At 38.2% G+C, this 22,562-nt stretch overlaps 1 protein-coding gene across 1 annotated transcript in view; it reads right to left on the reverse strand.

Annotated features, from left to right (window-relative positions):
• LOC126278069 (uncharacterized) overlaps positions 1-22,562 on the reverse strand; it is a 381,643-nt gene that overhangs the window by 131,698 nt on the left and 227,383 nt on the right. The window contains exons 7-8 of the mRNA XM_049977941.1: positions 16,890-17,003; positions 9,782-9,895 (exon numbers count right to left, since the gene is read on the reverse strand). Coding sequence (XP_049833898.1) covers positions 9,782-9,895; positions 16,890-17,003 — 228 coding nt within the window. The remainder of the gene's footprint in view (positions 1-9,781; positions 9,896-16,889; positions 17,004-22,562) is intronic.

Genomic DNA, 22,562 nt, shown 5'->3' on the forward strand with positions numbered 1-22,562 from the left:
GGGATCTGACATTCCAAGCTCCGATCCATAGAATGTCCTCTTGAGTAGTCCCCTGACAGAGATCCGAATGGGGGACTATTTTACCTCCGGAATAATTTACCCAAGAGGACGCCATCATCATTTAACCATACAGTAAAGCTGCATGCCCTCGGGAAAAATTATGGCTGTAGTTTCCCCTTGCTTTCAGCCGTTCGCAGTACCAGCACAGCAAGGCCGTTTTGGTTAGTGTTACAAGGCCAGATCAGTCAATCACCCAGACTGTTGCCCCTGAAACTACTGAAAATGCTGCTGCCCCTCTTCAGGAACCACACGTTTGTCTGGCCTCTCAACAGGTAGCCCTCCATTGTGGTTGCACCTACGATACGGCCATCTGTATCGCTGAGGCTCGCAAGCCTCCCCACCAACGGCAAAGTCCATGGTTCATGGGGGTAGGCAGATTATGTTACTGAAGATAAAATAGATCACATAGCTGTAAGTTTCGACACTCTCTGCTAAATGAGAGAAATAAGAGAAGATCGGATGTTGGACGTGTAAACCATCAACTTTTTGGGTAAGTGCACATTGAGGATAGTGGCAAATGCAACCAAACTCAATTACAGGAGCAAAAAGTAGATGAGGTAAGGTTAAAAGACCATGATATCAATGAAAGATTTGTCCTTGAATTACAAAACAGGTTATAGATTCTGTCTTGAACAGGATTGAAACAGGTTGGCAAAAACTTAAAGACAGCTCTCTAGATGGTAGGAGAACATCTTACGATTTAGATGCATCATAGAAAAGAACAGATCTCTGATGACATGTGGATTGAAATTAAATGCAGGAAAGAACTAAAACTCAAGTTCAATCTTTGTAAGATAAGAGCGGAGAAAATCGAACACGTAAAGAATACATAAAGGCAAAAAATAATTGAAAACTGGGATAAGGAGATGTAAAAGGAAATAGACAGATGAGCAGTCACAGTTGGCAGAAGAGTCAGCAAGATGGAGGAACATAAAGAAGATGTACAACATCACCAAACACTGTCAATGAAGAACTTTAGATGTGAAGCACCAGTTAAAAGGAAGGGTGGGGTGTTAACTACAATTCAACAAAGACAGCTATAGAGATGGGAGGCGCATTTCAAGGACCTGCTAAATCATAAAGAAAACTAAGAGGAACCGATGGCAGAAGTACCAGAGGAAGTCGAAGCAGGTCAATATATCAATCTGCAGTGTCTCAGTATGGAATAAAGTACGAATGCTTTGAGAAGCCTAAAAAACGCAAAGGCTCCAGGCATACACATATGATCGGAGCTCTTAAGAACCGAAAGCACTGTTAAAATGTTTTACCCCTTCGTGAAGCATATACACAGAAGAGCCAAAAGTTTATGACCTCCCTTTCCTGTTCCAGTCGTGTATGGTTCGCAGGAAGAACGACTGCCGGAAAGTCTCCGTGAGCGCTCGAATCTCTCTGATTTTACATTCGTGATCCCCTCGGCAGGTATAAGTAGGGGGAAGCAATATATTCGATACCTCATCCAGAAACGCAGCCTCTCGAATACTGGATAGCAAGCTACACCGCGATGCAAAGCTCCTCTCTTGCAGAATCTGCCACTTGAGTTTGCTAAACATCTCCATAACGCTATCACGCTTGCCAAATAACCCTGTGACGAAACGCGCCGCTCTTCTTTGGATCTTCTCTATCTCCTCTGTCAACCCTATCTGGTACGGATCCCACACTGAAGAGCAGTACTCAAGCATAGGTCGAATGTGTGTTTTGTAAGCCACCTCCTTTGTTGACGGATTACATTTTCTAAGGACTCTCCCAATGAATCTCAACCTGGCACACGACTTACCAACAATTAGTTTTATATGATCATTCCACTTCAAATGGTTCAGTACGCATACTCCCATATATTTCACAGAAGTAACTGCTACCAATGTTTGTTCCACTATCAAATAATCATACAATAAAGGATCCTTCTTTCTATGTATCGCAAGTAACTGCTTGCATAAAAGTCAGAGGTGGACCAATGAGTTATAGACTTGAACATTTTATGAAGCTCTTTCTCTTGAACAAATTATTACATTTTACTGTTATTGAAGTCTTTTATTTGTCTGTACATGTATGCCACATCTACCAATTTCTGTCCCATTTGGATGATTTCTTTGTGGTGCGTCTTTTCTTCCTATTTTAGAGTATAAGTGATTGACTTGGCGAATTATTTGTAGTACTGTTATAACATGTCTATTCGGTCTTTTGGAGACTTGCAAGCCGTAAGCTACAATTTATGCATTTGTGTGAACTGCACTTCCCCTACGGAGCTGTCCAGTCCAGCCCCAGTACTAATGTTGTCCCTTCCTCTACCGCAACTGCTTTGCAGTTAGGGGCTATGTGACATGCTGCCAGTGGGATACTGCGGAGGCGGATATTTATTTAGTTACTGATCTCCGATGTTTGCGGTCAAGGGCGACCGCTGCGTATTTTCTACGACATTCAGTTGCCAGCATCTCCTAATTGGACAGGCAATGTGGCTTCATGTTTGTTATTGAACTAAAGAAGACGTGTACCATGCATGTTGCAAGGAGCATATTGCAAATGGGGATACTCATTTAGCTATTATCTCTGAATTTAAGGGAGGAGGGTGCCCAGAGTAATTTTCGGCGATATTCAAAACCGGTATGACCTAATCGGATGAGATCATGGCTTCTAGTTTTGCTATTAAATAGCAGGACTGTTACGTATGCTGCAAGTGACATATTGCGTCGACAGATATATTTATAGTTACTGACCTCCAAATTTAGGGATCGAGGGCGCGAATCGCGTATTTCCTGGAATTTTAAGTTAACAGTATATCCTAACTGGCTAGTAGATGTAATTCCTTTATTCCACATAACAATGAAAAATAACTGATCTACAGATACCTTCTCGAATCTTGTAAGAGTAGAGTATGAGTTTTCAGTTCCGTTGAGATATATATTTCGCTCTGAAGCACTTAACCTTTCTGTAATTTTTGAAATATGTATATGTGTGTCCAGAATTTCGTGCTCAGCAAACTCTTCAACCTGTGTTGTATCTTTTCCAACACTTGCGAACTGTTCATTATTCTCATTCCTCACTAAGTGATTTTCTTGAATATTCAAGGAACGTAATTCCCCTGATAAAGCCGAAAGAGCAGATTGTCGTACAGTATTTATTTTTAACTTTTCCTTGCAGTTATCACTTATGTGCTCATCTAATTTATGATAAGTTGGTTGTAATTAGGCTTTTAAATTATCTCCTTAAACATTTAACTCAGCTATTAATTCCTTTTTAAGTTAGTATTTGCACTGTATAACAAACCAAGCTTGACATTAATTTCTTGAATTACAGGAACTTGCGGTACCACTTTATTTTCAGTAATGTTTCAGCCAATATTAGGTTATGAAGGATCAGATTCATGATTCTCAGTATTGTGCGATGCGTTAAAACATTGCCAAAGCTCTCTGTCGTTCAGAATCCGTGTTTTTATTTAATAACAATATTACCTCTCTCTGTGTTTTACTACAAAATCACTTATTGTATTAATTTCGTCATAAACAACAAACTGCAATCTTATTTTTATTTTTTGTGATGAATCTTATTTTTATTTTTTAGTGATGAAAGTGATATATTATCAACCACAACAAATACCACTTGTCTATGGTAAGTCTTCAGACCTAACTTATGTGAACACTGTGACACAGAATATTTTGGAAAATTATTTGATTTGTTTTAATAACTATATAAACACGTTTAGTTTCTCTTACATTTTTCGAAGTTTTTCATTCATCATAAACACGTTTTTTATTAATAGTTGTCTATATTACTAAAAACATAAATAGTGGTGTTAGTTAATTTGTCTAACAGACCATTCAAAATACTTATAGTAGGAATTGTGTTTTACATATACGATGAAATTTGCACCAAAGTGTCACCCATATTTAGTCAGTTCAGCTCATTACTTCAGCGTAGTCGCTCTTTGTGATTTCTTAGACTGATTCTTTGTTTGAACATTACAACAAAGTACACATAAAATAATTATCTCTGAGTTATGTTAAAATATTATTTCTGAAATTCGTCATGAATGAACAAAAAATAAAGTGTTAACACAAACAACACGGCATTAATCTTCAGGATTATCAGAGAAATCAACCCAAACCAACTGCAATTTCATCAAGGTTCTGAAATGGAAGCCAGCTTTGCATGCTGACGCCATATTCAAGATAATGAACAACCAGTGATGAATTATCAGAGCAGGCAATGGAGGACGGACCTCCTCACTTTTCTGCAGCAGTAGTAGTAGCTATAGCAAAAATTATTTGTACAACAAGCCTTACACGCTTTTGTCAGTGAGGTCAAAAGATGTTGGCTTATGTTGTTTCTTCTAAATAGACAGCACTAGAGGTCAAGTCAAAGTTCTGAACCTTAACGATAACCTAAGGCAGATGGAGGTGTGAAGCACCTGCTGAGGAGGCCAGGCACATGCCAGACTGCTGTAAACGCTAGATTGCCGTGGTAACCAGTTTGATATCTGAGTACTGGGGTCCTTTGTCAAGCACTGTAAATCCGTGGGGCATGCTTCGTATGTCATTGTTCCACTACGCGTTATGGGTGTGTACACGTATTTGTAGGCCACTCTGCACTATCTTTTGACATATATAATACTTTTATGTATGTACAATGATGTAACAGTGAAGATGCCTAATATTTTGAACAGTTACTGCTTGTTTCAGAAGCTTTTCTTCTTACTATGAATCTGATTGCCTTTCTTTTCCTTTTTGTATGTGAACACCCTTTTTATTTCTTGAATGTTCCCCACGCTTTCACTTCATGCTGCAGGTATGGTTTGAAGAGTCCATGGTATATCATACACAGAAGCTGTTTCTCCGCATATTGGAATAGCTGCCTCATTATGAATATGAAGTGCTGAATTTCTTAAAGATAGAATTTGTAGACATCGGCAAATATAACTATCTTTACTCTCCCTGAACTCTTGCCTGTCTTCATTCTAAGAGCACTAAAATGCATTTGAAATCGGCAGTCAGTGCATATATGGTCTACAATGATAAGCCAAAACATGACTACTGCCGACTGTGAAGTTGGATGTCACCTGTTGGCGTTGCGGAGATGTGACGCGGTTACAAAAGTATGTAAAAGGAGCAGAAGTCGATGGGGGATCATCCAAGCAAAGATTCGAGCTGCAAATGGGGAAATCCGATGAGATAAGCGACTTTGACAAAGAGTAGATTATTATTACCAGAGCCTGTGAACGACTATCTCGAAAAAAGCGTAGCTGGTTGAATGTTCACGTGTTCCTGTCGTGAGCGTCTACGAAAAGACGTAGAAGGACAGCGAAAGTATCACTAGGCGCTAAATGGTTGGACGTCCACCACTCTTCACAAAACGTTGGTTTTGCAGGCTTGTCTGCTTTGTATAGTACGATAGACGGCGATCTGCGTCATCTCTCCCTGAAGAGTAGAACTCAGGAGCATTTACAAGTGTTTTGGAGAATACCGTTCATCGTAAGTTGTTGAACATGGAGCTCCTAAGCAAACCGTCCATACCCGTTCCGAAGTTGACCCAACGACATTGTCAATATTACGATCTCAGTGGACACGAGACTATCTGGTTTGAACACCGATCAATGGAAACATGTCGGCTCCCTGGGAGAATCACATTTTTGCTACACTAGGTCCGTAGTCGTCTCCACAAACGCCGTCAGAGGTGAACGGTCGCTCGAAACGTGCAGCACACTACGTACGCAGGCTGGTGGGAGCAGCATTGTGCTATGGGAGACGTTATCTTCGCTTGCATGGACCTGTGGTAGTATTCGAAGACACGCTGACAACCGTGAAGCATCTGCATCTCTCCATGCTTGATGTATTCCGATGATGGTCGTCTTTCAGCAGTTCAAATGTCCTTATTCAGAGCCAAAACAGTGCTACAGTTCTTTAAGGACCATTATAATGAACTCACGTTGGTGTCTCGGCGAACCATGTAACTACAATGGAACCAATCTGCGTCGCTATCAGGCGCCATCATCGCAAGCAAATCAGCGGCCAGTTATTTACGCGAATTACATGACCAGTGCTTAGACATCTACGGCCACATACCTCTACAAACCTACCAACAAAACGCCGGATCACTGATACGCAGAACAAGTGATATATTTCGTTCCAAAGGAGGACAAACAAGCTACTAAGGAGATGGTCATAACGCCTTGGCTCATCAGTGTATGTGTCATATCTTACAACATATTGAATAAGGAAATAGACTGTACTTTGTACCACTTAACCTACTATAAAAGCAAGTCTGATACTCAGGAGTATTTTCCTGCCCAACCTAAACTGCCTAGGACACTTCCAGTATATAAAAAGAGACATAAGTTACAGGCCAATTTCCAAAGCATTTTAAAAGTATTGTGACAGGTAATTTATTGACAGTTATCTGTTTACTTTGAAAATCTAGGAATAATTAGTGGATCATAATACTGTTTAATGGAAAATCTGTCAATTGCTGATTCTAAGAAGAATAAGGATTTGCTCACTCTCTGTAATCTAGGCAAAGTCTTCCTCAGCGCTTCCAGAAAAATAGACTTTTATAGCATTGCAGATGACACTTTTAAAGCATTAAAATCATATTTGCAGAATTGTAAGCAAGATGATTGTGCTGGAAATCTAAATGTTCAGCACAGCACAAGGCTAAGTAGGAGTATTTATTGTTCCCTTTCTTGTTAATAATAACAGTTCATTAAATACTGTACAAGTACAACACAGTACTATATGCAGGTAACACAACCTTCCCTCACAGTAGTAACGGTTTTTACAGCCTTAAATATGCAATGGAAAGACAATTGCTCAAGAAACTATTGGCTTAAAGTAAATGGACCGTTGCTGGATGAAACAAAATTCAAAAAATAGTTTTTAGTCTGAAGGACAAGCTTCCATCAGGTGATCCAATCCCATTAAGTTTTTAGGGGTACATTTATAAGATGAATTGTCTTGAGGTTAGCACGTAAAATATATTACTGGTAAGATGCCTAGAGTAATTTTATTTGTTAAGGCAACTTATGGATTGTGAACCAGAAATATATGTTTGACCATGCTATTTTTTATTTTGCTAAATCATAATATTATATGGTACTGTTTTAATATTCACTCTTAATACCTTCATTATATGAACAAAAAACCATGACAATCTTTTAATTCGTACAAATAGGAACTGACCACATGCAAAACACAGAGAAAATATACGCTGTTACAACACTACAGCAACTGATCCATTTATACTCCATACTTAAAATTACTTAACAGTTTTGAATCCATATAGCACAAATTATTTAACAAAGTTTCACAAACTGTACTATATTTACCAGAACCAGCTTACAAACCAACACAGTATGACTGCTAAACTGCTCATTTGTTATATGATGTAATAGAATTTTTCAGTTTTAATACAGCACTGTAATTTTAATAACTGGCCTATTGTTATTTTAAAATCCCAGTTGCATTGTCTATGTAGGCGATGTTGTCTATTGCTGTAATAGCTTAATAAGAATAAAATTATTATTATTATTATTATTATTATTATTATTATTATTATTATTACAATTATCAAATAAACCATGAATGTAAAGATGTAAAGGTAAAAGAGTCTGGTATATATATATTTTGAACTTTGAAAAGTTCATGCAAAGTACGAGAGATGGCACCACCGGTGCATATCAAGGTCATGTTTCGTTAGTAGCATCTTTGGAAAGTACACACACCAAGTTTTAGCCACATTGGTCTATTTTTTTTTTTTTTTTTTTTGTGTTTGGCCTTCGCGTGAACCAAGGAAGTCGAGTGATTGTCAAAAAATGGACGAAAAATAATTTCTTGTGGTGATTAAACATTAGCTTAAGAAAGGCAAAACGACCCAGGAGACTAAAGAGAAGCTTGATAAACATTACAGTGACTATTCACCTTCGATTAGAACAGTTTATAAGTGGTCTCAAAATTGTCGGTGTTGTCATATGGTCACAAGTGATGCTGAACGTACTGGACGCCCTGTGGAGGTTACGACGCCAGAAATCATTGATAAAATCCATGATATGGTGATGGATGACAGAAGAGTTAACATGCGTGATATTGCTAGTGCTGTGAGCATCTCGAATGAATGAGTACATAATATTTTGCATACACATTTGGACATGAGAAAGCTATCCGCAAGATGCAGTCCGCGATTGCTCACGCTTGACGAAAAACGGAATCGTGTGAAGTGTTTCAAGGATGGTTTTTATCTGTTCAGGAAGAATCTGCAAAACTTTAAGCGTCGTTTCGTCACTGTGAATGAAATATGGATATATTACCATACTCTTGAGACCAAAGAACAATCTAAACAATGGGTTACCAAGGGAGAATCTGCACCAAAAAAGGCGAACACCATTACTTCGGCTGGAAAGGTTATGGCGACTGTCTTTTGGGAGTCGCGAGGGATAATCGTCATCGACTATCTGGAAAAGGGTAAAACTATTACAGGTGTATATTATTCATAGTTACTGGACTGTCTGAAAACCGAGCTGCAAGAAAACGCTAACGATTGGACCACAAAAAATTCCTTTTCCATCACAATACACCAGCACACACCTTAGCAGTTGTGGTCGCAAAATTAATGAAAATATGATTCCAACTCGTTTCACATTCCCCCTATTTTCCAGACTTGGCTCCTTTGGACTACTATTTGTTCCCCAATTTGAAGAAATGGCTGGTGGGACAAAGATTTTATTCGAATGAGGAGGTGATTGCAGTAACATATAGCTATTTTACATACTTGGACTATTCCCATTATTCGGAAGGGATCAACAAATTAGAATAGCGTTGGACGAAGTGTATAAGTCAAAATGGAGACTATGTCTAAACACAAAACAGTTTTACCCCAAACACATAATTAGTTCTTATTTTTCATGGACTTTTCAAACGCCCCTCGTGTGTATAGTGATTTTGTTTGAAAGAAAGATAAGTAATAAAATTACTTTTATCACAGTCTAAGATAGGAGATTTTTCACTCACAACTACACATAGCAAAACAATAGCACAAAAGAAAAGAAAATGGAAACTTCTTTTGTTTAAATGTGTGGTTGTTAAAATGTAGGAGCACTTCAAATTAAAGCCTTTGTTTGCATACACTTGATAACCCTTATACAACCATAGTGTAATATGAACAGGCTGTACAACAATCGATAACCTCCTTGAACTATTTAACTGTCGTTTTTACTGTAAAAAGAAAAATTCATAATTTATGTGTGTTTTAAATAGACCATTACAACATATGGATAGTTCTATTAACATACATTTATTAAATGTATATTGTTATGCCAAAGATATCATCCTCACCCATCATGAATAATTTGATATCCACTCTCAGGAAAAGGCAGCCTCCATGGCCTTCGATGCAATATAGCCTTCAACTATACACTTCCATGCTGTTTTCTACTTTTATAGACCCACCTTCCATTACCTCATCATTCCAGTTACTCCTCATCTTATGGCATCCAGCAAGAACAGATTGCAGATAACTAGGCTAGCTCATTTACCAAGTTATGAACACTGTTAATTCTATTTCATTATTCTGTCATTGTTTATAAGTGAATATACTGAAGATCTTTGACGATATAACATTGTTTGTGATACCAAATTATTTCTAGAATTTTCCTATTTCTGATGTTTCTCTGAAAGTTTCATTAGGAAAATTTCGTGACCTATAGCAACTGTTGCTATTCTTGTCAAGTTTTCTACCTTACCTTCAAATTTTCTACTTCAGCTGAGAGTTCTTCTATTTTCTGTATCAGACGACTTATCTCTTCTTCCTGGGCTTCAAGCTGATCTTCCGTTTTCTCCAGGCACTCTTGAATATCCTAATTTACAAGGAAAGATGTATAATTTTCTCTGTAGTTGAAAAAGAAAAAAATATCTTTATTAATTACGTTAGAAAAAGAAGCTATTTATAAGTACAGTATATATTTTATGCGAATCCAGTAGTGGCACACTAAAAGAACACATCTGGCTCACAAGTATGAATGACTCACATACTGACATCCTCATAAATCTAGGTTGTTATCCATGACACGTCAGGGTGTAGAACAAAACACTTTTTAACAGTCAAAGACTGCATGTGAAAAACCAGCGAAAACCAGTGCTTTAAATTCAAATGACTGTGTAACATGGTTCTGTCGAATATTAACACTTACATCTGAAAACCAACAAAAATATGACTGAGGATGAATAACAGGCAGTAATAAAGTACAAAAATTATGAAGCTATGAACTACACACAATAATCATTAGTATTAATTGAACAGTCCTTGGGCGTACTGCCGGTTCATAGAGTCCAACGGTCACAATATTTTGGATATCAGACAACTCGCTATCGTCAGCTGCCCTGACGAACTGAGCGCCAGAGGGCGCGTCTCTCCTGCCCCCGCGAGCCGCGTCGTCCGCGGCCCGAGGTCGCTTATTTAATCTGTATATTGAGCAAGCAGTAAAGGAAACAAAAGAAAAATTCGGAGTAGATATTAAAGTCCGTGGAGAAGAAATAAAAACTTTGAGGTTCACCGATAACATTGTAATTCTGTCAGAGACAGCAAAGGACTTCGAAGAGCAGTTGAACGGAATTGACAGTGTCTTGAAAGGAGGATATAAGATAAACATCAACAAAAGCAAAACGAGGATAATGGAATGTAGTCGAATTAAATCGGGTGATGGTGAAGGAATTAGATTAGGAAATGAGACACTTAAAGTAGTAAAGGAGTTTTGCTATTTGGGGAGCAAAATAACTGATGATGGTCGAAGTTGAGAGGATATAAAATGTAGACTGGCAATGGCAAGGAAAGTGTTTCTGAAGAAGAGAAATTTGTTAACACCGATTATAGATTTAAGTGTAAGGAAGTCATTTCTGAAAGTATTTGTATGGAGTGTAGCCATGTATGGGAGTGAAACATGAACGATAAATAGTTTGGACAAGAAGAGAATAGAATCTTTTGAAATGTGATGCTACAGAAGAATTCTGAAGATTAGGTGGGTATATCACATACCTAATGAGGAGGTATTGAATAGAATTGGGGAGACGAGGAGTTTGGGGCACAACGTGACTAGAAGAAGGGATCGGTTGGTAGAACATGTTCTGAGGCATCAAGGGATCACCAATTTAGTATTGGAGGGCAGCGTGGAGGGTAAAAATCGTAGAGGTAGACCGAGAGATGAATATACTACGATGATTCAGAAGGATGCAGGTTGCAGTGGGTACTGGGAAATGAAGAAGCTTGCACAGTATAGAGTAGCAAGGAGAGCTGCATCAAACCAGTCCCTGGACTGAAGACCACAACAACAACAATGTGTCATAGGGATTAAACTTTAACTAACCTTAGGACCAAGTTGCTGTGAACTCCGTTACATCTAGATAATAATGTCTTCTAAATCTGAATGCTAGCACATGCTTAAGAGGTGCAGTATGGTCATTCTGTCACATCGTTATGTTACATTGTATAAAGTGGTTGACGACTTATATTTTCAGTAGTTGCTTTCCCATTTGAGTATCCCTTTCAAAAAGAACAGTTCTCAAATTTTCGCTGCCATGATGGATACTCAGTGGAGGGAATTTGGAGCTTTACCATACCAAAGTCCTGAAGAAAATGTCAAACATAACCTGTCTGATGGCAGGCTTGGAGTGTCAGTCCCAAAATAGGAATGGATGGGGAACTGCGTGGTGATTCAGACACTAAAATTCTACTGAGAATTTTGACATTTGGGTTCCAAGAACCATAGTGCTGTCAACAGCGAAATAGTAGAGAATAAGTTGGTGACAAGTGTTTTTGATCTCTGTGCACCAATTACCAACTTTGAAGAGGTATGGCAACCAAAAGAATTATTTTTGGTTAACACAACCATAACTATATACATCTTCAAATTGCATCTGAAGATATCACTGACGTAGCGTTAGAGAACTTCACTTCAGGCACTGCCAATGAAAATCAGCACACAACTTTCTCCTGCGACTGAGCATTCATGGAGAACGATTATTGGAACATTCGTGCAAACAGTACTGAGCAATACAGACGACCATTCCCTTTATGAGATCTGCAGTCCCCATTGCGTGAGACACAGCATGTAACGACCCTACGTGCGCGTTCGATATTATGAGTAACTTTCGTTTAATGTAAACTAATAAAGGACGTAAGTGTAGCGGCCTTCAGTTGCCACCATAATATTTTTTCAGAGAAATATGCCAAATTTGATTTGGCCTATTTGAGAAAAAGGAAGAAATTTCTACTGATTTCTTTTCTTGCTTCCACGTACTGTAAAAACACAAGTGAGAAATAATTAATTGGTCCCATGCTTGGCTGCACATTAACGCTGTGAACAAGCTTTGAATCAGGTATTAATAAACCCAGTGAGACACCAAAAGTTTAATTTTTCTATAACAATCAATTAGAATAAACTTCGTTAAGGAATTTTTCCAATTGTTTAATTCCTCAGACATAGGACAGCAAATCACGTCGGTACATAATTCTCCATCAGTATGACGGGACGTAAAACTTTAAATCTGTCCAGTAGGCTGACGCCATCACAAAGAACAGGAATCCAGCCCCAGCACAGATTGATTAGAATATGTCGACCATGAGATGATGCAAACTTCACTGCAGTCTTCGAATTTCGAGAGAGGATACTATATGATCGCAAGACAAGTTCAAAGCAAATACCTATTGTGAGCTAAAACTAATACATAGCCGTTTATTTTTCGTTACACCAATAGACGAATGAGGGGCTATGGACTATGCAGTATCAGCAAAATCTTTGAAAAAAGTTTGCACACATGAAAATTTAAGGAGACCTGTAATCGTACGAAACCCACGTTAAAATCTTAATGTTACTAAGAAGTCTATGCTACAGTGTTTCTTGAGTAGACCAATACGTGCAGACGTTTGGAATGCAATGGCTACAACAGGATTGCAGAGTAAAGACTCCAGGACCGCTTGTACCACATGTATTTTAATTTCAGGAATAGTAAAGCTTTACTTATTGTGTCTAGAATAAGAAATTTGCTTTTCTTGGTGCCTTTTTTCTAAAAATTTACATCTACATGTATACTCCACTAATCACTGTGAAGTGCATAGCAGAGGGTACATCCCATTTTGCCAGTAATATGGGCTTTTCCCTTTCAATTAATGTATGGAACGCCGGAAGAATGGTTGTTTAAATGATTCCGTGCCTGTTGTAATTTATCTTGCTTTATTTTCATGATCCCTGGGGGAAACGATAAGTAGGAAGTTGTAGAATATTCCTATGGTCATAATTTAAAGCCGTTTCTTTAAACTTTGTTAGTAGACTTTCTCAGGATAGTTTCCATCTATCTTCAAGAGTCTGCCTAATCAGTTCTTTCAACAACTCGGCGAAGTTCTAACATGGGTCAGACAAACCTGTAAATATTCGTGCTGCCCTTTATGTATGTGCCCTGCTAGTCCCCTTTGGCACAGCTCACATACACTTGAGCTATAATCTAGGATGCGTCACACAAGTCTTTGTAATCTCCTTTGTAGGCTGACTCTGCCATTAAACCAAGGTCTACTACTTTCATTACTTACGATTGGAGAGCCTGAGGCTGTATGATCGTTCCAACTGAAAATCGCTACAAATTGTCATGTGTCTATGAGTTGACAGATTAGAACAGTAATTTATTGATACTGTTGTCACAGAATATCAAATTTGTTTTCAAGTAAATCTCGGCACCACTTTGAAATCTTGTCAAGATATGGCTGAACGTTTGTGTAGATTTTCTCAGACAGTATGGTACTTCATTATAGAGAAATGGCTCATCTGCAAGTTATACTGTCTACAACGTCATTAATGTACAACATGAACGGCAAGGACTCCAACAGATCTTCCTGAGGCAATCGTGATATTATTTCGACATCTGTCAATGATTCTCAATCAGAGATAAGACGCTGTGTGCTCTTCACCAAGAAATCCTCAATCGAGTCACAAATCTCCGCTGATGCTTTCGACAATAAAAGTATGTGTGGCACTGAGTGAACTGCCTTTTGGAAGTCAAGAAGCGTTGCATCTATCTGGCTGTCTTGATCCATGGCTATCAGGATGCCGTGTGAAAGAAGTCTGAGATGGGTTTCACGTAATCAGTATTTTCGGAACCGGTGAAGGTTGGAATGGAGAAGGTCTTCTGTTTGAGATACTTCTCTACGTGAGTTCTCCATATGATCTAAGATTCTACAAGAAATGAATCTCATGGGCGGTAGTTTTGTGGACCACTTCTACTGCCCTCTTGAAGATGGCTGTGACCTGCGCTTTCCCGCCATCACTGGGCATAGTTTTTTGTTCGATGATGCTCTGTCTCTGATGTATACTCGCGGTCGAGGATTACATACTGGGTTCTGTTACTTAAGAAGTCTTCGTGCCACTCACATAGCTGGGAACCTATTCCATATGCTTCTACCTCCGTTAACAATCGGCAGTGTGACATCGTGTCAACTGCTTTAGGGAAATCTGGGAATATGGAATCTGCCTGTTGATCGTCATCCATGGTTCTCATGATCTCATTTGAGAAAAGGGCAAGCACGGTGTCGCACGAGCAGTGCTTTCTAAAAGGTGCTGATACGTAGACAGAAATTTTTCCCTCTCAAGGAAATTTATTATATTCGAACAGAGAATATGTTCGAGGATTGCGATTAAATGTATGTACTTAGATGCAACCCAACTTGCGCTGTTCTCACAAGACGTACTGACAGCTTTGGATAGAAGCAGTCAGGTAGAGACAGTATTTCTCGATAATCGAAAACATTAGACTCAGTACCATACCCACGCTTATTATCAAAAATATCGCCACATAGGACGCAGCACATTATCTCTGATAGAGTCATCAACAGGAGTCTTCCCCAGGGAAATGTTTTGGGATTCTTACTGTTTGTATTGTATATTAATGATCTTGCAGATAATATTACTACTAACCTGTGACTTTTCGCAAATGATGCAGTTATGTATAATGAAATACTATCTGAAGGAATCTGCATAAATCTTTAGCCAGATCTTGATAAGATTTCAAAGTGGTATAAGGGTTAGAACTCGATTTAGACGTGTAGAAATGTAAAGTTTACTATTTCACATAATTGAAAAAGTAGAACCTTAGGACTATAATACCAGTGAGTCACAGTTGGACAGTTCATACAGGTAACTGGGTGTAACACGTTGTAGGAACATGAAATGGAATGTTTATATTGGCCCATTTATGTGTAAAGCAGTTGGCAGACTTCCGTTAAACAGTAGAGTACTGGGGAAATGCAATCAGTCTACAGAGGACATCGCTCACAAATCATTCACATGACCCATGCTAGAATATTGCTCAAATGTGTTGGACCTATACTATGTAGGACTCTTCTATTAGGCAGCGACGAGGAAACCAGCAGGCACACTTATTTGGATACCCAAACTGGTGGACAAGTATTTCAGTATTACCAACAGAGACGTTCAGTTGAGCAGCGAAGTGTTTGACTGTAATCTGTTGGTCACCTCGAATGACAGTGTCTGCACTTTCCAACACTGCAGAAGTCACAGCTGTGCGCGGCCGGCCAGCACGCAGGAGATTGGACAGGTTTGCGTGACCTTGTCGCGATGGCCGGCCCCCTCGGCCAATGACACACTGCGCTTTTGTTCACTGCTATGTTTCAGTACACATTTTAGAAGCTCTTATGAATATCTGTTACGGTCCTGTTTTCTTCCAAAAGAAAGTCCTGCTTGGAACCCCTTGTGCGTTATAGACGCCACCAACCGGAACTTTATGGAACTATAGTGACTGAAGCGAGAATATTCCACGATGTCCCACAACAAATTCCGAATTTTTCAAACGAAACTGACCAAGAAAAATGTGTTACATCATTTATGGAATGCCCCTCGTAGAAGGTACCATGAAGGAATTTTCTGTGACTTTGCTGAAACTTTTGGATGTGTAAGACATAACGTATTAATAATGGTGTTCTACACAAGGGCATCGGAGAATATCTAACAAATTAAGTTGCAATCATACTTACATAATAGGAAAGAAAGAGCAAGAATTGCCCCAACAGATGCAGGTGAAACGACGAACTAAGTGTTGGGAAATATTAAGTACAGGGGCTAGATTCTTCAACCACTGATCTTTATGTACGTTAATGTGTAACAACCATCAACAAATAAGAAAGCAAAAATAGCATATTATGGAAGAACAGATTGTGGGCGTGTAGGATAAACAAATTGAATATCATGCTTTGTTATGGAATCTGATGATGAGAAATTTACCTGAAGCAAAGTTGGAGCCCTTCACTAGATTGCTGAGCTCTCTTTGGTAACTGGACACTACCATTTGCGAGTTGTTCGCGGGATTCATTGAGAGATTATTGGTATTTAGATATATTACCTACTCTGGCTCACAAGATGGTAATGAAATTAGTTTGCTCTAAACAGAGCACTGCTTACCTGTAAAAATCTACTGAATTTAGGCTAAAACATATTACATTTAAAAGCCATCAGTGTCACTGGCTGACAGTTTGCAGTGAGGTTCTTCTTGTTTTGTTTTACACCATCCTAACAACCAAAATATTTGACTAAGATTGTCATTCTCTGTTACAAAAAACGTTGCAGTTGTTGAAGTATGCACAGATCATAAAGTGACATGACAACACACAATTGACCGGCACGCAATTAATGAACCTAACACCCACCATAACTGCGTCAACTACTCCAGACTGAGCTTTCCACAGTGCTCAGTCAGGTGACACGGTTAGCTTCCAGAGACATTTGTCAGCAGTGAGTCCAGAAAAATACTTCAAGAACTAAAGTGAATTCTTTATTATTATAGAGTTACGCTCACCTTACATTTGTCCATTTCAGATGAAATGTCATCAATAGTATTCAAAAGATAGTTTATTTCTTGCTCTTGAGCTTCAAGTTTGCAGTCTTTTTCCAACAAACTTTCATGTGCTTCCTGTTTTTCACAGAAAAGTACAATGTAACAAACTATTATGATAATATGGAATGTAATGAGTATGTAATTAAATGTGAAGTATGACCATTACTAATTTTCCTACTTTACTTTTTATTAACAACTGATGGGTCACATTTAGCATAGCATAATATAGAAACTACATTTCTATACTTTTATTCTATTTCTCTCGAGTCAAGAGCGATATTGCTCAAAGGTTATCTAAATTTTTCATACTTTTTTATGTATTTTACTGATGTTTAGTGACAATACAACTCAAGAATGCTTGTAGGTACATTAAACTTCATATGGAAACCAAAATTAATCGTTTCTTTTCACCAACATTTTTCGACAGATATGCTCTCTGAATTATCTACTTTAGTCTGAATACAGCGAATTAAAACTAAGAATTCTAAGTGGAGGTAAATGATCATAACATTGCTTTTAATGCGAAATTCTGTCTGGATTACATTTCATTTGTCTGTGTAATCACGCAGAAAATGAAATATTAAAAAACAAAAGTTATAAATAAATACTAATCCTGAAACTACCTTGCAGAAGTCAAGCTAGATTTTACTTCCTTCGTATTACATAGTGATACTTTTCTAGAATGTGAACTACTCTAAAACATTGAGGAACACTGTAAAAAACGGCAAGTTGTTATAAACAAACGTTTCTCACAGACGGAATCTTTCATTAAAGAAAGAAGCACATCAGCTGTTAGCATACGAAATACAGCAAACTTTGAGTCATGTTTCCATCTTAATTAAAAGTATCTGACAGCCTTAAATGGATGTCTCTAATATTCAGTTATTATAACTAATTTGGAGGTGGGTTCTTGGACAAACCATGTATACAGTAGGCCTATTAATTACACCCAAACAATTTTTGTATTTGATAACAAAACTTTATTATTTTTGTACAGTCTATGTTTTGGGTAGAAAGCCCACTTTCCAGTACACAACTGATTCACTGGGAATCAGTTGTGCACTGGAAAATAGACTTAAAGCTAAAAATTAGGTCTTAAAAAATAGTAAAGTTTGTGTAAAAAGGGTAAAAGGTCTTTCCTTTTACTAAGGGGAAACTTATGTCCTATGTTGCCAAATGAAATTATCAAACTCTGTGGCCCATTAGCTCGAGCTCCAAATTTGTAGTCTGTTTCCACAAACACTGGTATGCTTCCTTTTTTTTTTTTTACAGAAAAGTACAAGGTAACAAATATAACAAACTTTTATGATAAGTGTGCACTTAAATGTGACATATATGAGCAACACTTCTTTTTATAAATTAGATGTTTATCAACAAATGATGGCAAACTTTTAGCATAATATAATGCAGAAACTGTCTTTCTTTGCTGTTATACTGTTTCTTTCAAAATGAGCTGGACACTGCTGAAGGGTATCTACATATTTCACAACTTTTTATATAGTTCAGTGATTTTTAATAACAATGTAACTCAAGACTGCTTGTAAACATATTAAATTTGATTTGGAAGCCAAAACTCTTTTTTTCTTTCCACAAACATTTTTTAATGGATAAGATCACTGTATTCCCTACTGCAGTGTAAATGAAGTGAATTAAAAATATTAATTCTAAGTGGAGATAAATGATCACAGTATCTTTTTTAATGCAATATTCTGTCTGGATTACGTTTTATTTACCTTCATAATCACACACGAAATAAATAAATAAGGTAAACCCGTATGGCATGAATGACTGAGAGACCCTGAAGGACAGGTTCAGTCACCTCAGGCAGGTTCAGTCACCAAACTGGAAAGGTTTCATCTATCCTTAGCACCCACAGCCACCTTTCCTTTGCAAAAGTGTAAGAACTGTGTGCATAAGTCTATCTGTTACACGTTTGTGTTCGATATGATGAGAGGACGAAGAGTGTGAAACTCAGTACCAGCACATAGCCTAATCCTTTTGGAGAGCACCAAGGGGACTGCTGAGCACGACTTCCCCAGTGTCATATGCCTTCACTACATGGGATACTGTGAAGAGGTTTGGTATTTAAACCAGTACGTTGGAGGAGAGTCTGATGATCAGGAACTTTACGCCATCACTACATCTGCTCCTGCCAGCCAAGTACTGGAACTGAAAATTTTTTCCACCAGCAGCATCCGATCTCGCTTACCTCTGAGGCGAGTGCCACTGCACAGCCGTGCATTAGCAACATTGGCCACAGAGGTGAGTAGAGATGAAATGAAATTAAAAAAAACGAGTTTTTTAAGTAAATTCTAATCCTGAACGTACCTTGCAGACCTGTATTTAGATTTTACATCCTTCGTTTTACATAGTGAAGTCTTGCTAGATTGTGAAGGAGGTTAAACTGTTCCACAAAACATCGAGGAAGATTGTAAAAAACACGGCGTGTTGTTATAAATAAACGTTTCTTAAACACAGAATAGTTCATTACAGTATGGAGCAATTCATCACTGAATGAGTGGCTCAGCGGGAACAATCTTATTGTAATAAAAAAAAACAGAAAAAGTAGTTTAGCATCTCACCTAAAAACTAGAACTCCCCAGTATACTCCTAAGCAGCCAAGAACTGTCTAATGTTAGGTACATTCAGGATTCTTGGTATGTGGACTGAAGGATATCTTGAAAGGCGTTAAAAAAATAGTCATCACTTTATTTCTGCTACAAGTATATTATTCTCACTTTTACTCCACAATATAGCATGGAATCATCTTTTGGGGAAACTGACACTGCAGCAGATATACATCATCATGTAAAAAAAGGCAGTTTGTATAATAAGCAATTTGAGATGTACGGCATCATGTAGTCAACATTTCAGGGGACTTGGCATGATGGCTCCACAATACATTTACTGCTATATCATATCGTTTGTGCAACACTACCTATTAAACATAGAGAGCTCATTGATATTAAATGAACACATTAAATCCGAAATTAGCCGGAAATCTGGCAAACATTTGACCTTATCCAGAACAGCTTATTATCAGAGACGTGAGCTACAATTGGTATGCAGATGTATAACAATTTACCTAGTGAAGTTAAAGGCACAGAAATGACAAGATGTTCTATAAATTAAAAAGTTTTCTATTGGAAAAAGTTTTGGTAAAGTTTTTTTTTAATAGTTTACAAATGCTCTCTCACTCCTAATGTTGTTTGTAGTGTATGGTTTCTTAAATATATGTATCATTTTGTTCTGTATTTATTCCTGGTTTCGTTCCCATCATATTTCATGGTACCACTTATTATTTCATCTTACTGAAAAAACAAGCTGCAGCTCCCATAGCTAATGAAAGTGCAGTGAAATGTCTGTTACAACATTGCAATATTACTGTAAGAAAATAAATGGTAAAAATTTGCTTGTTAAAAATATATACTTTATTTGTCCAACAATATTTTGATTTCTTGATCAGTAAAGTACATACAATACAAAACTAGCAATAGAAGTCTTAGGGCAGAGTCCTGTAGGACACCATACTTAATTAGTGATTTACTGGATACATTTGTTTTTGTTTCAATGGCATTTTCTTTTATGCCATTATGCCTTAATAATACAATTGTTGCCTTCATAATATGGAAACGTTACCCATGGGTAAGGATTCTTTGAAACGTTTTGGGACTAATTTGGGATTAGGAAATTCATGTTAGACTATGTCAAATGCCTTCGTCAGATCAATAAAAATTCCAGTAGTGTGTTCTCTGTCATCCAGTGCTTTCAAATGAGCTTCTAAATAATGATACACATTGTCAGTTATAAATGCAGACTTGGATTTGCTAAATCATGCTGATTTTGTGATAACGATTTTTTTGCATTGTAGCTTTGAAGCTTAACACAGAATATACTTATTTTTGAGTGAAATGTTAGTTGGAATTCCAAACTGCACAAAATTGGTTTTGAGGCAGCAGCAGTATTATTAAAATATTCGAGAAAAATGTCTTCAAGTAAGAATACATCAATAACCAAGTTCGAGCACTTAAAGCTTTTAACTGAAATTTGATGTGCTAATGCATAGTGTCATGAGGAAATCCACTTTCGAGGTAGTAGCAGGAGACTCATGTGTACATATGCTGAAGGTCTGTGGTTATATAAGAACTTTTCATGGATTATAAAGATTTACAACTCTGAAAATCATATAAAATATCCAACAAGGCGTTCAAAAACTTCAGGCACGTTAGTAGTAGGCTAAATGTTCTGGCAAATATACCTAGAGTCAGACAAGCGTCCAAGTTGTCAATACTGTTGCTTCAGATCATCACGGACAAACGACTGAACTGTGAAATTATAAATAGATGAGGACAATATCGTGGTGGAATTATGCAGATTAAACTTGGACCTGAGCACGCTAGAAATTTTGCTACAGGTACAAAAATGAGGTGGTATTCATAAAGACGACAGTGTAGAAATGAGCTGGGAATCTTTCTGTGATATATTCAATAGAACAGCAAAAAGGTGTTCGTTTTCTACCAGTGGAAGGAGTAGGAGGAACTGATATTCATTGACGAATGTCACAAGTGTACAGAGAACACTGCATGTCCTTTGCAAGGGTCAAGGCGTGGAAAAAGCGCTTCAGGGAAGGACGAGTGTCATTAGCCGATGATGCACGGTCTGGAGCACTACACTGAATCACCAATGACATCGTCCAGCCGGTGTATGCACTCTTAACCCAGGACCGCCAAGTGACAGTAAAAGCTATATCCGACGTGGTCGGCTTGAGCGTCGGAAGTGTTCACACAATTATGAAGGAACTTCTGCACATGCACAAAGTGTGTCCTCAATGGGTGCCCCAGAGACTACAGCCATACCAGGAAGCATGTTGAATGGCCCACTGCCTTGCTCATCTGCAGCGCTATTCTCAGGAAGGGAATGAATTCTTGGCATAAGTGGTGGCTGGAGATGAATCATGGTGTCAACACTTTGAACCAGAACCAAAACGACAAAGTCTCCAGTGGAAGCATCCAGGATCACCACCACCAAACAAAGCCATGGCCATCCACGCAACTGCAGGAAAGGTTATGCTGACGTTCTTCTTTGACCAAGATGGCTCCCTTCTGATTCACGTCTTGCAGCATCGGACAACAGGGAATGTTACTAGCAAACCTTGACCATCCTTCGCCAAGTGAACAAATCAAAACGACCAGGCAAGATCACCCCTGGGGTCAATCTGCTACACGACAATGCAGCCTCATATGGCCAACACAGTCGCGGCACTCCTGTAGAAATTCAAATGGGAGTTTCTGGGCCACCCTCCATACAGTTCAGAACTCTCTCCCTGTTACTAAGCCATTTTTGGTCCCCTTAAAAAGGCTCTGAGGGACAAACGATTCACCTCAGACACCGAGTTCCAGCTTTACGTGGGGAACTGGTTAACATCGCAGCCCCAGGAATTTTATGAGACAGCCTTTCACCGCCTTGTGTCACAGTAAGACAAGTGTCTCAACAGCCAGGGTCAATATTTTTAACATACAGGTACTGGTTTCTGTAATTATGCCTCCGACTCGTGTCTTTTTGAATGCTGCTTATAGTTTCATTTGACACTGTATAGCTATAGCAGAAAAACCCATAAAAGAAACCACAGGAATA

Source organism: Schistocerca gregaria, chromosome 1 (genome assembly GCF_023897955.1).
Source record: "Schistocerca gregaria isolate iqSchGreg1 chromosome 1, iqSchGreg1.2, whole genome shotgun sequence".
Classification (NCBI taxonomy): domain Eukaryota; kingdom Metazoa; phylum Arthropoda; class Insecta; order Orthoptera; family Acrididae; genus Schistocerca; species Schistocerca gregaria.